General features: G+C 35.2%; 1 protein-coding gene across 1 annotated transcript in view; it reads right to left on the bottom strand.

The window, feature by feature from the left end:
* The window catches only part of HEATR5A (HEAT repeat containing 5A), a 54,799-nt gene that overhangs the window by 23,938 nt on the left and 13,186 nt on the right, over positions 1-17,675 (bottom strand). Inside the window, exons 10-21 of the mRNA XM_053980892.1 lie at positions 16,805-17,055; positions 14,319-14,430; positions 13,654-13,806; positions 12,275-12,374; positions 11,495-11,604; positions 7,628-7,791; positions 7,335-7,510; positions 5,878-5,983; positions 3,445-3,635; positions 2,853-3,012; positions 1,579-1,768; positions 843-1,012 (exon numbers count right to left, since the gene is read on the bottom strand). Coding sequence (XP_053836867.1) covers positions 843-1,012; positions 1,579-1,768; positions 2,853-3,012; positions 3,445-3,635; positions 5,878-5,983; positions 7,335-7,510; positions 7,628-7,791; positions 11,495-11,604; positions 12,275-12,374; positions 13,654-13,806; positions 14,319-14,430; positions 16,805-17,055 — 1,883 coding nt within the window. The remainder of the gene's footprint in view (positions 1-842; positions 1,013-1,578; positions 1,769-2,852; positions 3,013-3,444; positions 3,636-5,877; positions 5,984-7,334; positions 7,511-7,627; positions 7,792-11,494; positions 11,605-12,274; positions 12,375-13,653; positions 13,807-14,318; positions 14,431-16,804; positions 17,056-17,675) is intronic.

Below are 17,675 nucleotides of genomic sequence, written 5' to 3'. Positions count from 1 at the left end.
TCACTGTCTGTGGACTTTTGTTTCTCTCTGATTGACAGTGACAGAAAATGGTATTAAAACAAAACAAAAACCTCAAAAACCTCCAACCAACCCCCTCATCCCCCAGCTAGCCCCCCAGATCCACCAAGGCTAATAGCTACCAGAAAATTATTTTTTTTTCTTTAATAAAACTAAATACTTCAGAAGAGCAGCTATTCAAAGACAGAGAGATACTGGGTGAAAACAAAACAAACCCCACCCAACAAATAAACTGCAATAAACCTCTTGTCAGATAGGGCTGAAAAAGTTTTGTTTATTTCTTCCAAAGACCTGATTTGACTATAACTTCTGTGTTAGAAATTTTTATACTGACTGCTACAGAAATTACAAAACAAAGAAATCTACAATTTTTCAGCATCATGAAAAAACAAAATGAAACAACACAATTCCCAGTAATTAGTACACACAATTTTTAAAATCAATCCTTCAAGCAAGGCATAAAAAGCAGCAAAGGGAAAAATCTGGCCAACATAAACCAGTTGGTACAAATCCAGCAAAAAGTTGTAATGAATGGTATATCCTGCCAGACAACTAGCCTTACTAAGAACAGCAGAATGTACTTGCAAGCAGTTCAGAAGGCCAAGATTTCTATAGAATGTGCTCATCTTGTAAAGGAGAAAAAGAAACTGAGGGAAAAAGTGAAGATATATAGAATACTTGCCTGTAGGAGAACATGAAACACCTCACACCTACACAATGATCAGTTTCTCTGCTTAAAGAAACATCTACATTTTTTAAATGTTTGTGAAAAATATGAACAAATTTTAAAATACATAGATATAAACTAATAAAAACATACTCACACAGAGGCAGCTTACAAGGTTAGACAAGTTGACGTGTCGAGGAGCAAACATGTGAAGCTGCTGAAGGCAAGAGATGGCTTGAGCTTGAACAAGGCAGTCAGGATTATCCTGCATCACTGCACAGCCCAAAAGGCAAGAAGTTCTTAAGGCTGACACTGCTGTACTGCTGCCTATATTGAGAATAAAGAAGGTTATTTTTTGTTTGTTTTTAAAACATATATTTCTTTTTAATAAACACGATAACCTGTCTTCTTCCCAAGCCAGTCATAATGTTATCATCTTCCTAAACAATGATCCTTGTATCTGTGCTATACTTTGATATCCATGAGTAGTGATCACATTGCTCTCCAATGATTTAGATGCCAATTTTAAATGTCTCCATCCTAACTAACTCCTAACTCTCAAAATACAAGCACCTTCTGTTCTCATGCTAGAATTATAAGATGTAAAAATGTAAGAAATATAAAATGTAAAATTCATGTAAGAAATTTCAGCCCAAGGCAAGGCTCGGAGGACCAGCTCAAACAAAGGAAATGATGTCAAGGGACACTATTTTTGGAAAACTAGCAGTCATGTCATCTTGATTACACAAAGACATGGCCTATGAAATGCTGTCTTACAGCTGCACAAAGAAACTTAGATCTGCTTATTTGTTACATTTGCAATCACACACATTCAGTGCTCAGCAGTTTGGTTGCTACAGCAAACAAAGCTGACACATTTATATGTTATATACCTTGCAGCTCAGGGCCCAGAGTGGTAATAAGTGTATTCAAACAGCGACCAAGGCTTTGATGAACTTCAGCGTAAGCTGGAGGCACACTCAGCAACAACATGAGAACAAGAGATAAGGTAGGTTCCACATGCACATGATACAAGGGCCCAGCCAGATCTACTACTAGTGACAGAGAGTGTAGTGCCCATGCCTGCAAAATAAGAGAAGCAGTAATGTAATCTTTATATGATACACAGAAGACCTTTCAAAAATTTGATAGTTAAAAATGAAATTCATCAATGAAACATAATAGAAGTTGCACTTTTAGGCTCAAAAGGAACAAATAGAGAGGTTATACAGAGAAACTATCAATCTGATGTTGCGTAAGCCATTTTCAATATCTTACAAGGAACTGTATGTTGAGCAATGAAACAACCATTTAAAATTTTTCATTGTTGATAAACAAAAAAAATTGAATGTAAGAGCAAATCAGTGTGACAGTGATTATTATTCCTTTATTATATTCTATTATTTTGAAAATCTCTTGCAGTTCCTTGTGCAAGAACAAAATTGTGAAAAAATACTAGTTTCTGAAATAACCAATTATTGTAGTTACAGTTACTTTGCACCAACAGCCACATCTGCTTCATTTCAACAGTTTCTCTTTGTGCAAAGATACTGTGGGAAAGCTTTAAAAATTCTTTAACTGATATTTACACAAATACATACACTCAATGTCTCTTAAAACTATTCTGATAGGTAACAGTTTTAGCCACAGAGAAATAACATTAATTAGTCTTCAAAATTTCTTGTCTCACTCGATGCATATCCACCAAGTTGTACAGCATTCAGGCTACAAATCCCTATAATTTACTATATGACCCTTCAACAAAATATGCTGCGAGATTAACACTGTAAAAGAGACAAAAACTGACACAAACAAAAGAAGTCCCCTCAGAAAACCCTAGGTACTATGTAGTCAAAATCAAGATATAGATGAATGTGAAACATCAGATAAACTAAAACATGAGATACTGTTTTTGAAGTGAGCCTTATCAGTCTCACAGATAATTAAACAGGAATCTCCCATGTCTCATCACAGTTCTTGCTATGGAAGTTGTTGAAGGTGGATTTTGAGCAGGAGCAGTCATCTACACTGCCTTTGCTGCTCCGGCCATTACCTGTGAGCTATGCCTACAAGATTGTGAAGTGTCTTATCCTTACAAGAAACCTTAAACTCCAGAATATAATTCAGTTAATTTATAACATAACATTTTTATGTAAGTAACAAGTACCTGTACATCAGGAGAAGTAGTGTCCTGAGACAAAGTATAAAGGATTCCAACACATGCATTCAGGTGTTGAGTAGAACTTATTCCTCCTAGGTACCTGTACAGACATCCCAGAGCCAAAGAATGACCTGTTCTTGATACCACATCCCTAGCAGATTTTAGCCTATTAATTGAAAGAAAGCTGTTAGTTTAATCACTAAGATTCTTACTATGTACTAAGCACATCTACAAATGAAATTTCTGGTACATAATCAGAAAAAAAATGTATTAGACACTATTATATTCCCAAAATTCTAAGTTCATACATTGTCTCGTATCTGAAGAAAGCACCAAAAATATTTTAGATACAGTTAAATGATGTTTCTAGAGAGCAGTTAATTTAATTAATTTGAAAGTCTACATGCTTGCTTAGTTAGTCTTACACTAAGAAATACATGCAGAACTCAGGCAGTGCTTTTTCCTGTTAATTTCTGAAGTGACATCAAATTCATGAAGGAAACCAGCTTTTGAAAATTATCATAATAGGTGTCAGGTAGATTTCTCAAACATTTTTATAATCTTAAGCAGTATCTTTTCATGCTTATTGCAAACTTACTTGTCGAAACTGACTTGCGCTAATCCAGCAGTGAAGGCACTGTCAGAAACCACCTGTGCCAACCTGGCCAAACACTCTGCAGCAGCACATCTTAGAAGTGGATTATTGCTTTCCAAGGCACCCATTACCAACATCAGGGCAGATCTTCTAACTTCTTCTGAACCTAAACTTCCCTTGCAGTTAGCCAAGTGCTAAAAATAGACATTAAATATGTTAGACAGTAATCAGAGTGTGCTTTTCTGTCAGTCTTGAAAAAAACACAAGAGCTGCAGAAGGATTTTGATTTTCTTCCCCTTTGTCTGAGGAATTAATCTCTTTCAGTTTGCTGTTATGAGAGTTAAACGTCTAACGCTACATTACTGTACATCACAGCACAACATTATCAACATTATGATTTTAGGAAATACTGGATAGATTGCAGTAGAACCAGATAAACCAACATATTAGCATAAAATTCAGGAAATAATACCAAGAAGAAAACAAAACAAAACAAAACAAAATCTCAGTCCCAAACATTTGCCTAAGAAGACAAGAATAAAAACTGCACATGAACAGAGGAAAATACAAATAAAGCATTAGGGGAAAATGAACAAATAGCAGATAATTACGAGATTATTTTATTTTACCAATTGTTACATTTTTATTTACCCTGGAAGGAATACAAAAGGCAGTGGAAAAGACAGAAATGATACAAAGAGAATTTTTCCATATCACTCTTATTTAAACGACACTAGTACGGATGCTAATACACTAGAGTGTACTAGAACAGGTTTCCCTAAAAGTAATATTAAAAAAGGGGAAAAATTAAACAGTGATTCATTTGCACTCAAGAAAGCTACGACATCACAAAACCATGTATTACTATAGAAAATAGGACTGATCACCTTGATTGTTAATCAAAACAAACACTTCTGTGTACTGTGCTGGTGTGGACTGGGGTAGAGTTAATTTTCTTCACAGTAGCAAGTATGGTGCCATGTTTTGGATTTGTGCTCAACACAGGGTTGATAATACTGAGATGTTTTGTCATTGCTGAGCAATGCTTACACAGAGCCAAGGCCTTTTCTGGTTCTTGTGCCACCGCACCAGCGAGCAGAGTGGGGGTGCACAAGGAACTGGGAGGAAATACAGCTGGGATAGCTGGCCACAATGGATTAGAGGGAGATTCCACACCATATGGCAGTCAAGAGAGAGTTGTTTAGCATAAATAAGTTTCAGGTAGAATGAGTTACATGGAGGTAAAATATTCAGTGACTGAGGATACTGTTTGCCCAGCTTTACAGGCTCAGCATGAGTAGCTGGTTTAGGTAAAGCCTTAGGCCGATAGCTCTGAACTTACATCTAGAGATGTTTTTGTCTGGAATGGAGTTCATTTTCTGAGTAATTTTCCTAGCAGCTGGTACAATGCTGTGTTTTGTCTTTAGCACAAGAACACTGATAACACACTGATGTTTTGATTGGTGTTAGGTAATGGTTATCCTAAATCTAGGGCTTTTTTAGTTTTCCGTGCTCTGCCAGAGAGCAGATGCATCAGAAATGGAAATCAGAAGATCAGGAGAGCAGAAGCTGCAATTCCTCAAGAACTACCTGCACAGACAGAGGGAAAGAACCCAATAACATATTAGAAGACCCCTTACCAAAAATCACCACTGGGCCCAGTGACACGTGCAAGGCATGTAAAGAGCATATGGAGGGTAGATGCACAAATCATAAGGGTGTAATTGCCTAGGGATTTTTTGTCGTGAGTACCTCTCCAGAGGTACCCAGCTTGAGATGACCTGCTGCTGTATAACTCTATTAAATAACTTAGTTTTATAGATTTGATGTGTGACACCCTGTTACAGGAAATCCAGAGTCAAGCTGGAAGGAGGAAGAACACCAGAGAGTGAGTGTATGTGACAATGAAGAGACAAAGGGGACACCTGTCTGCTCTCTGGGGCTGCTGGCTGCAAAGAAGCTCCTGTCCCAGCAGTTCAAGTCTTGGGTGGTCTCTGTGTGACTCCTCAAACAGTGTGAGAATGCTCCAGCAGCAGCTCTTCCTTTAACATGGAATCATGATCAGCATATAAAGCTGGGAGGAGGCAAGGAATGTTTGGGGTGATGTTTTTTTGACTTCCAAAGTGACTGTTAGGCATGATAGAGCCCTGCTTTCCTGGAAACAGCTGAACACCTGCCAGCTAATGGGAAGTAGGAAATTAATTCCTTGTTTAGACTTGCTTTCCCTATTAAACTGTCTTTATCTCAACACAGGAATTTTCTTGCTTTTACTCTTGCAATTCTATCCCACATCCCGCTGCGGGGGGAGCAAGCGAGCGGCTGCATGGCTGGGTTTAAACAACAGCAATTGATCTATTTGAACAAAGAGATGCTAAGATTTAGTTACAGAAAGAGAAAGAAAAACAAAGGGGAGAGAGAGAGAGTGAGCAGATTTACCTTTAAGGAAGTAGAAAAGGCTGACAAAACATGTAGTTGCACTATTTGTTGTCGAGATCCTTTTGTTTGCTTTATGGAATTCAACAACTGTTCTAACACCTGGAGCCTTAAACAAAAACAGAAAAGAAACCACATAATTGAAAATTAATTAAATGAATCAAGCTTTTTTATTTTATTTTAAAACCCTGTAACAAAATCTATCTATAAAACCAGAGGTGGAATAAATCAAGTCTTGAGCATTTTCCTTCATATGACATCCCTTGTCTACTACCAAAAAAAATTGATGTTCCATATTAAAATATGAACTTCCATATATGAACATGAACTTTTTACATTTGTCTCCTTAAATGTATTCACAGATAATCACATATATCTAAGTAACACTGAACAGACATTATTAAAAGGAACTATGTATGGGAATAATGCATTTTGACTTACAATTGAGAAAGGAGGAGGCAAAGGAAAAATAAATGAAAATGTATTTATCTGTAGCAATTAATTCATGTCTTGAGAAACAAGTGAAGAAAACCAACCAGCAAGCTGGTGACAGGGCAAAAAAAAAAAAAAATCCTCAATAAAAGCAGTCAATGAAGACAGAATAAAGAAGTAAAGACAGGTCAGAAGAACAAATAAATCATTTGGCAATTTTATTGGCAGGTATTCTCATATACAAACAGCTGCCTGGAACCTACGCTAAACGCCAAGCATTCGAGGTTGTGAAGACATCAAGACTCGGGACTCATTAAGACTAAAAATTCATCCCACACAGGAAACTATAAAACCATCACCAGCTATAATGATCATGATCTAACTATCGAGGTCTAACTACAGCAGGCTTTGAAAACATAAAGCTATTTAATTTTAAAAGAATTCATCTGCTCTAAAGCTGCATTCAAAAATATTACCACACAGAAGAAGCAAGCGCATGCAAAAATCTTCATGAATTTTATGCTTTAGCAATCAGTATGCTTATAAATGTGAAACAAACCAAAATGCCATATATGCAGTGAGAAAATACATAGATAAAACCCAAGAGAAGTTCTTGATCTCTTTCAAGCATTCTTGTACCTTGACAGAACTGTGTTAAGACATGCACTCGTTTCTCCCTACCCACTTTTTATAAAGAATGTATTATGTATTAAGCACCACAAAAATTGTGTAATATCTCTGAAAATAGCTTCCATTTTGATCTGCGTATCAAAACACCCCATTATTTTTCTGGGTCCACATATTTGCTATGACAATAGCATCTTTTTGGATGTGCCTTTTTGTTGTCAGTAACATTAAAGAGAAAAGCCCAATAATTTGGTGGTCTGTTGCTATTCAGATAGTTTACAAACTCCACTTACGCAATTCAATATCTTTTCAGAACTGTTTTCTTCTGCATTCAGTATCAAACACTGTGACCATCTTACAACATCTCCTAAATTCCCTAGCAGTTACAGTTACTACTTTACCTGTGAGATTCTGTTATGTGGGAAAACATAACTCCAAAAAGTCGACTTGCTGCACTGGTAACAGATAATGCAGGAGGTAGTGGTTTAGGTACTAAATCCCCTTTTGCAAATTTCTCATAAATTGAGTAAGGGTCATATTCCAGGCTGCCACCAGCTATGCTGTTACCTAAAAGGAGCTGTAAAAAGGAGAAGAGCGATAGCCATATTTTTGGCAAAGTCTAAATAAGTACTGACCTAAATAACTACAACTGTATGAAAATACAATAATACCTTTATAATAGAACAAAAAGTACCTGTTCTTCAATAAATCGGTGGTCAGTCTCCTGCAGTAAGGGACCGAGTAAAAGGAGATCATTCTCATGACAAAGGGATGGAAGCAAGAATGCAGAGGCATCAATCTGGCTATCTGTGACAGTCAAGTCAGTCACTAACTCTTTTAGAACAGCACTGAAGTCTCCTTTAAATTAAAGAAAATAATATTCAAAACTATTGGTTAGTTACTTGCCACAAGAAACTTTGGGAGCAATATATTTATACTGAAATAGTAACATCCATGTAACATTTCTCTTTAGTCTTCAAATAGTTAATTAGAGATGACTCTTTTCTAGAGGGGAAGCCAGAGAGCAGTACCTGAAATAAGCAAGCTAAGCACCCACAGCAATCTAGAAGCAGAAAAACAGAGACCTTTTCCTTTACAGAAGGCATAATGCCATACAACTGATAAGCCAGCAAATTAGTTACATTTACAAATAAAGTAGAGGGGAAATGGCAGTTATGAACACAGCCATATTTTCTTCTATTTCCTGAAAATTAACACTGTGGAATGTATTACATAATCACAAAGGAATATTTGAACTTGGTAAGCAGAAGTAATTTAAAACATCTATAGGTTTTATAAATAAGCAAAAGCTGATAAATACAGTCCCCCATTTTAGGAGTTTGCATGCAAAAACCAAAGCAGGCTGTAGGTTTATTGTAGGCGTTATTGCAGGTTATGATAAATTTCACTGTAGTTAAAACTTCCATATATTGTTGCACATAATACTTCTGACAAGGTTGTACATAATACAAAAGCAACAACACTGGGCAGTTTGAGTCAGACAATTTAGGTCATTAAAATAGTCTTTGTAGTGAGGAACATTTTCAGTGCTGAATCACATGTGATGAGAAAGGACTGGTTTGTAATTGTGTTGACAAACACTGCAGAACTGATCTTAAAAAAAGTACTTGGTCTTTATACAAATATTATGTAAGCATTTACCTCCAGAGCATTAAGATGGAAAAGTGAAGTCCCCATGAATTCAGAATTATCACCACTGAGAAGTGGGGAGGGGGGAGAGATGGGCGCTTAACACCACATATCCAATTCCTTGCAATCAATTTTGTTGTTAGTTGATCACACAATTACATGTTTGCACTGAAGTTGCTTATAATTTTTCAACACATGGAAGTTTCAAAAAGTGGGACAGAGAGTTTTCAGCACCTCATGAGCACAAGCAGAGTTATTAGCATACTTAGAGCTGGTAGCTGCAACCAGCTACTTAACCCTCCCTGGAAAAAGAACCTATTCTGAGAAGCTGACTTTCTCTCCCCTACCCATCAAACCTATTAAGACAGAGCAGTGAATGCCTATATTCAATTTTATGGTTTAAACCGTGGAACATGACAAGCACAAAAAGCTGAAGAATGAAAAGAACCCTAATGAGTTGTCTGACAAAACATAATAATTTCAGACAACAGAAAACAACAAGAAATCTAATAGAATTCAAGCCACTGAAATGATTTTTGTGAAATTTTCAATTTGGACTATATAAAACTTTTTATATTAACTCACAAGAAATGAATGTTTAGCCTTGCAAACATGAGCACATTATAATCCAAAACTAATGACAGATGAAAATGATCACAAATTATTTGTCATCTTTGAACCAGCTCTCCTCAGCTTAACAAGTTCATACTTTGGATCAGATAAATTACAAGTCTTATCCATTCATACACAATGGAAGACAGCAACTGAAACATGTTAAATGTATTTCACCAATGTTCAAGTTTACCTAATATGTTCTTCTCATATCTGCCACTGCTGAAATAATGCAAAAAATAAATTATGATTCATGCACACTCATGGTAAAACTTTGTAAAATTCTGCTGTTTGAGTAGATATGATTTTTAATGATGAGAGAAAGCAGTAAAAGAAACATCGAAGAGGCAGAAAGTGAGCAGGAAAGGACCAAGCAGAGCCTGAACAAATCATAGTATCTCAGGCCTCAGAAATCTAAAGCCAAGCATTGACAAAGAAGCTCGGGTATATGAATAGTCTGTTTCCAACTGTTTATTTTCCTGGCTATTTTGTTTTGTTCCTCTTGTACTACAGAAAACAAGTTTTGTACATTATTTACAAATACTAAAGTCTTGAGTTACAACTCCTGGTAAATATTTCCATCACCAATTTTCTCAAAAAGAAACAACTTACAGATTTCTATCACCTGGCTACCTGGACTGAAGAAAACAAATGCAAAAGAAATAAAACCATGAACTGGTGAAAGCTTCTCAATCAGTGTATCACTCTGAGCATGTAAAATGAGCCCTGCTGTGCAACACAAGAGTACTCCTGATATTGTTCCTATTTATAATGACTAAATGTAGACATTGAAAAAACCATCATGAGTTCCATAGTGATATTGTTTGGAGAAACAATTTATTTTTAAAATTCCCAGTATTTGTAAACACATACAGTTTCTACATGAAGCTATCATACTGGAAATAAAATAGAAAGAATGGTATTTTTTTTCAAATTTTACCTTAGAAACTTTTCACGGCATTTTAAAATGATGCATACCTGTATGTTAAGATATATAAAAGTAAGTTCTGATAATGTATGCATTTCCATTCCTTCCCTACTCTCATACTGCTGTATTACACCTGAGTGGACACCTCTGAGTCTACACATGTCAAATTACTGTTTTGATTCTAAGGATATTTTCAAAGATTTCAGCAGGGTGCCCACTTATTTATAACAAATTTCTCAAGCTTTTTCTTTATTTATTGTAGTAGAATGCAGCATCCTCAGCTAGGCTGCTCTCTCACAAGAGGTACATTTTGCAGGTCACACTGTAAAACACTGTGTATTTTCAATGAAGTTAGAACATACACAAAAATCCCAAGCACACCAAGAAACTGCCAAACCCAGCCATACTCAAGTATTTGTATTCTGTAACATGCCGCTCCTGTAATAGAAGAATGAAAGGAATAACTTGCTCTCAGGGGTGGAGGTGCAATTTTTCAGTCACAAATGAGTATGATACACTATGCTTCATTATATACATCTAACGTGACAACACCTTTAAGGCACAGGTCAGGGATTTGTCCCAATTCCCTTAGCGGTTACCACTAGATGGAGCAGATTATTTGAGTAAGGATTCCCTCCAAAATACAGAGGACACAGCTAATTCAGAGCATGGTTGCTCCATATTGTCTCTGTCCTGAAGAATATCCTGTGCTCCTCTTTACAGCTGACAAAAACACTATGGCTCCTTACTGCAGTCCATAAACTACTGTACAACAAACGATTTAAAGACAACAAAGATATAGTTAATCGATCAGAGACCTAGATTCTTTTTGTTATGTTCTCCTATATAAATTAAGTCCATCCCCAGATTTCTACTGTATTTAAATTGTATTTGTATTTAAATACAAAACTTGTATCTGCACAGGATCAGATTAATATCTCTCTAATATATACTTCATTAAATCAATTAATTTGAATTCTTTCAATGGTCTATATCCAATTAGTTTAAGCTAAAGCTACACTTTTGGGAATTAGGATTTAATGGAAAAGTAAAACAGGCATAAAAGAAATTTTTCAACTAGTTTGAAATTGAAACATTGTCTAACTTCAAGTATCAACCAAAAATAGAGCAAAAGTATCTATTTGTAATAGAGGTCTGTATTGGTATTAGAAGGGAAAAAAGATCATGAACGCTAGCTTTTCAAAACCACAGTGACTTTGCTACAATTCATCAAACTTAAATAGAGAGAATAAAGTTTGTTTTTTAGAAAAGGCGGAACTAACTTTTGCTGGCTGAATACATGTTGGACAAAAACTTTAAAATGAGCCCATAGTATTCTTAATGGATTTCTCCTTGTGTGGAAATACGTACCTTCATAGGCCTTTGGGGGCAATACTGCTAGTAATTCATAAAGTTTCTGTCTGTAAACCGTTGATGGTGTTTTTAAGGAATTTCCATATGATTTGTGTATTGAAGAAAGCCTTAAAATATAAAAAGCACATAATAGATAGGAGGGATTTTAAGTTTTATGTAACACCCCAGTTTAATTTGTACCACACTACTGAATGCTTTTAAAATCTATACACATTAGAAGTACATTTTGATTTGCACAAATGAACAGTAAAAGGAAACCAATTTATTTCACATGTTCTGACAGAATTACTGTTGTCCACTTCCATTTATTTTCATTTAATACTAGAGAAATAAGCAAGATTTCTGTTTCCTTTGATTGTACCCATATTTAGCACAACAAACTTTTGTGGATATATTCCTGTAAGTTAGAGCTTACAACCCAAATGCATTAAATTGTTCTATACTCAAAAGGCAAAAGTTTAATAAAACCCTTTCCAGCTTAGATCTGAAATTAAATAAAAAAAATATCCATGCCCAAAATATGTTTTTCAAAGCATATTCTTGTTTCTTATTTAATAAAAATAATGGGATATAAATACAAATGTGTATGTTTTATTAAAAATCGGTATATAAAAACTAACTTAAAAACCCTTTCAAGAAAGTCTTCCTTAGATTTTTCTCAACATGGAATCATAAACACTAATTTTGGTCCCTTGGAAAGAAAGTTCTTTAGAAAGTGCACTAATCAAATACAGATTACTCTAGCTTTTCAAATAACAGTTTTATACACACACTTACTGTGTCAATAAATCAACAGCACTTGGGAGAGGAGGAAGAAGTCTCTGAACAACTTCATCCGTAAGAAGACCAGCACAGTGGGAAACGAAGCTTTTAATAGCTAGAAAAGGAATTGGATTTCAATTTACTTAGTGTGAGGTATGTTGAAGAAAAAAAAAAAATCACATTAGCAAAGTAATTACATTACTAGATTACTAATAATGAACAAAAGTAGAAATGAAAAAAGTCAGATGCACTGTTTCAGTGTCTCAGCTTGGACATTCACATCCTGACTTTTAACTGCATATATAAATGCAATTATTTTTTGCATTTTGTTATGAACTAAATGATGTTATGTAAATCAATTTCATGGTAATTCCATCATAATAATAAAAAGAAAATAGGACAATGATCAAGTGACCTCCTGCTTACTTTACTAGTCTTCCATTAAAATTTAGTTCAATTACTGTACTCTAGGAACCAATTAATATGTATATAATTTACAGAAAACTAAGCATAATTTCCAAAAGCACCTAGAGAATATACCATACTAAATACCTATCTTCTAAAGAAAAAATGTTGAAAGATTAATTGTTCAGGTACTTCTAAAATGAAATTGCTATTGAATTCCACACTTTGTGATTCACCTTAATAGTGAGAGAGTAGGGTGCTTACTATACCACAGTTCACATTTCTGGAAGGCAAAGTACTCTTTAGTACTCCAGAATACAAGACTGAAACACTTAAGTATTTGAAGATCACTGGGGCAACTTCTGGAACCCCAAATTCACAGTATTTCATGATAGAAAATTGCAACCTACCAGAGAGCAGCCACATTCAAAGCACTCTTTCCTGGCTGAGAATTGCAACTACCTAATCGTAATTTTTACCCAAGTCCTTCTACTATCACAAACATGTTTGAATGACTCACCAATTCTATTTTCCTTGTAGTAAGTTACCTGGCAGAAAACAGAACCACCATTTTTCAAATACAATAGACTGTATAAACAACAGAACATACCCTGCTTTGGATCTTCAGACATTATTTTGACTTGTTTGCTAAACAAGGGAAGCAACCTTCCTGATTATCATTTATTGCTTGAAAATCAACTGATTAGAAGAAGGAGAGGAAAGACTCTCTTGGGTTTTTTTGTTTGGTTTCATTTTGTTTGTTTGTTTTGTTGGGGTTTGGTTTTTTTGTCACATAAAATGAAACATATACCTATGTAAATATTAATATACAAGCATGTATGTTACACAGCATGTATGTTATACAGGGAGTGAAAATAGCCTTTACCATCTAGTGAAAAAAAAAATCAATATGGAATATTCTTTCAGAAATAAAATTAACTAAGAGCCCAATTATAAATATGCAGAGAAAGACAGTAAATCCTGCTTACCACAGAGGGCACCAGCACGACCTTCTAGCGTTACTTGCCAGGTAAATGCATCTCCTCGTGTCTTCTCTGTTTCCAGGTCTTTAGGAGATGATGGAAAGATGCACTTCCACAGTAACAAGATTCGTGGCAGATGATGTTGGACAACTGCAGGACCTGTAAATATTGGCAGTTGCCAGGCCAATGCAAGGATTAATAAAACTAAATTTTCCTTCCTTCTCTTTTTTATTGTGTTCACAAAATCTTTACAGATTGATTGCAGTCAATAATCTGACCAGTAATACATCTTAAGAAGTACTGCCAGATTTCAAATGCCTGACAAGAGGGAAATAGAAATTATTAACTCATTTTTTGCTGTGATAAATATTTTACAATTCTTCATGATGACTAGGACATTTGGTTGGATTCAGTTTGAAATTTGTTATCTATATTTAATGAATAGCAGTCCCACTTCAATCACTATTTTTCAGACACTGCTCCCAATGAACTAATAGTAAATTTGAAAGAGATAACATTTTTATCTCATAAAGTTTTTCTAAATATTTCAATATTTGAGGTTTTTAAAATTATTTTGCAGCAGTAAATTAGACAAAACCTTAAACAAAAAATCAGAGACAGAACACTGAACATTTTAATGTAGATTAAGAAGAATTGTAGAAAGCTACTACCTAATGTCATGAGAGCAGCTATCAAGAGCCATCCAGCCTGCATTCGCTGCACTGAAATGCGACTGTTCTGAGTAGCAGAACACAACAAATCCTCTGCTACAGTCATGATTACCTTCAAAGTAAAAGAGAAAAACAGGGAATCACATTTTGGTAACTACCAATTTTTTTTTTTAATATTATTTGGTGTAATACTTAATCCTATTCTCTTGCTCCCAGAGGAAGAATGCCATCTTCCTCTTACACTATGGCAATAAACTCAGCCTCAAGAAGTTGCAATTCCTGACTTAAGTACTAGTCTGGGATGGCTTCAGCAGTCCTCTGGAGTACCACATAAGTTCCTTTGCTGCTTTGTACCCTCTCCTTTATCAGCAGTAAAATGACAACTGATAACTTCCACAGGAACATGCATTGGAAGGATAGAAGTGTTCTGATATTCTATTTATGTCACAATGCATGTATGACATCTATGAATTACAGCTCAGAAGAAGGGTTGAGAGTGGCAATTATCTTTTTTATCCTTGTTGCATTTATAATTCTCTCTGACCATTTTTCACATCAACAAATGGTATGACTGAAAAATAAATAAAAATAGCATAGTTAGAATTAATCCTATTTTAGCTGCTCTAGAATAATTGCACATGCCCACTATGTGCTAAATGCAAGGTGACTCCACTTGATACCAAAAGGTATCTACAACTTACACTGAGGAACACTCTTGTGTCCATGCACAATTACCACGGTATGGCTACAAATGCTGTAAGTATTCTGCATGTAGTTTGCTTCAATTATGTTTCACATATACTAAAAAATATCTTATGTCTTGAATTATGTCCAGTCTCCAAAATAAACTGCTCATAAGTCAGTATTCCAAGTAAGAAGAATCATTAAAAAGCTTCAGTATAGAAAACATCCTTATATAAATTCTTTTCACACTTCAAATGTTATGAAAGGTTGCACATGAAAGTTTGCTTCATGAATGTTTGAGATTTTTACACTTCCAAAACTGCATCTGACATTTTTTTTCCAATCTGATAGTATTTGTTTCCCCAGTTCCATAATGCTACCAGATGGTTGTAAAAGAAGAAATGTATTTGTATAGATTCCTGCTAGAGTTAATACATTTGATTCTAAAACAAAACAGCACCTTTTTAAAATTATACTACTAAAAATCACTAAAAACTTATTATATTTACACTACCTATGAAGCATACATCCTAGAAAGGATGTAATTTAATGATTTCTGACAATTTTTCTCCTCATGTAGGAGGAATGCCTGATATTTGAAGGATTTTTTAAAACTGAATTATAAGTAATAGAACTGAATGTTAAATATATATAAACTCACTAATTATTTTCTTTTCTTTAGGTTCCACCTGCAACTCTATCCGCCCTCTCAGAGGACAATCCATTAATATAGAAAGTTTCTCTACAGATCACTATTGTCTATGTTTGATATTTCCTTCTCAAAACTGCTCTATTAAACATTGGTCTCTTTCTGCTCCTCAGCAGAGGAACTAGTCTGGAATCTGGCAGTGTTCCTAGGAGAGAGCAGAAAAGGGCTTTTGTCAACTATTCTGTCCTTCCTCCTGCCAGCTTAGTACAGAATACAGTGTTCCTCCCATTTTTTTTGTGCCCTCCCATACCTCCTCCCTAGCCCTATTTCATCCTATTATATTCCTCTAAAAGAAATCTTTGTTAAGAATTGTTTCTCTGTTAAACAGAAACTTCAGCTCTGCTTAGGTGCATAGTATTTGAATGGCACTTCTTATCTAGAAAAGTGGGCAAACTCCATTCATTTTGTTCTCTCTGCATGATCTTTCAGCAATCACAAGGAAAAGTTCATCAGTCTGGACACTGAATGTCCAGAATGTTCTTAATGCCCACTGACACTGAAACAGTTATTTTCAGAAGAAAGAATTTAAGTTTTGACATTATGCAAAAAATTAGCATGTACTGCTGACATTTGTGATCCACCATAGTTTTCCAAACATGAGTAACTTAGTGGATAACATTCCCATTAAGATGGAAACAGCTCCTTCCTTCAGTCTTTATTTCTACAGCTGCATATCCTTAGAACTTCAGAGCACAGCATCTTCTATCTGCGCTAGTGAGGAGACTGGCACCTTAGACTGAGTTATGCAAGAAGCTGATTTCTGTTATATTCTGTAAAACAAAACAAAAGTGTCTATCTGTTGGACTTGACAAAAGACTTTCAAGATAATACATAACTGCAGTTATTGCTGCAAGCACCGACTAACCTGTACACCTGAGAGTCATTCCCAAGACACAGGAATTTTTGCTCCTGATAAATGTGAGAAAACACATGCTTATTTGAGTCATGGTATGCCTTTAAGTCCTCTTCTTGAGGAACCAAAGTATCTCATCATTATCACTGGGTATTGTGATCATGTCACAAAGAAAACATGCAAATAACCACTGAAAAAAAAATATAAGAACAGCCTATATGAAAAGTATTCAGACCATACCTTCCCTTTTCCATGTGGAATTCCTAAAGGACAATGTTTTACTGCACCCAGCAGACCAGCAACAGCAAAACTATAACCAGTTACTGCTTCTGGGCAGGATTTCAATGCACTGAGACGTTCAATGCAACGATCCAACAGCAGGGACACATAAGAGGGCAGTGCTACTGCAATACAGCGCAAACACCATGCTGCTGTCAGTCTAACTGAAATGCTGGGATGAAGAATGACAGAAATTACTGCCTCCAGAACACCTGAAAAATAATATGCATAAACACACTTAAGAAAGAGGCAAGTAGATTGTCAAAAAAGCAAAAATGTATACACAGGACTGGCAAATATAATATGATATCCAATTTCTATACTTCTTTTGAAAAAGTACTATTTTTTTATTTTTAAATAATTGTAACAAATTTAAATAATTAAGCTCTTTTTAGAAAAATTTATCCTGGATGAAAAGTAACACTATGGAGAAAACATATTGCACAGTTATCCCCCAACATATATAGAAAATATCTGTAAGCTTCTGTAAGGAAGCAGAAATCCATGCCATGGATGAAGCTAAATGAGAACAATAAAGGTACCCAGCTCAATCTAACTGTTTTATTACAAACACTATGAAGTGTTGCACTTCAAATACAACCCTTAAAGGAGTAAAATTTAATAAACATTTTTTTTTTAATTGACATACTTGTACAGGTTAGGGAAGATACAGAACTCTTTGGGCAATGTCTGAAATTTTCCTACAGCTTGTAAGGCAGTCAACTTCCCCTCCTCCCCCACCTTTGTTTTTAAATTTAGTGGAAGAAAATAGAAAATAATACAAGAACTATGGAGGATCCTGGTTAGAAACTAAGCACGAGAAGAACACCCA

Source organism: Vidua macroura, chromosome 6 (genome assembly GCF_024509145.1).
Source record: "Vidua macroura isolate BioBank_ID:100142 chromosome 6, ASM2450914v1, whole genome shotgun sequence".
NCBI classification, from domain to species: Eukaryota; Metazoa; Chordata; class Aves; order Passeriformes; family Viduidae; genus Vidua; species Vidua macroura.
This window is presented reverse-complemented; position numbering and strand designations above follow the sequence as displayed.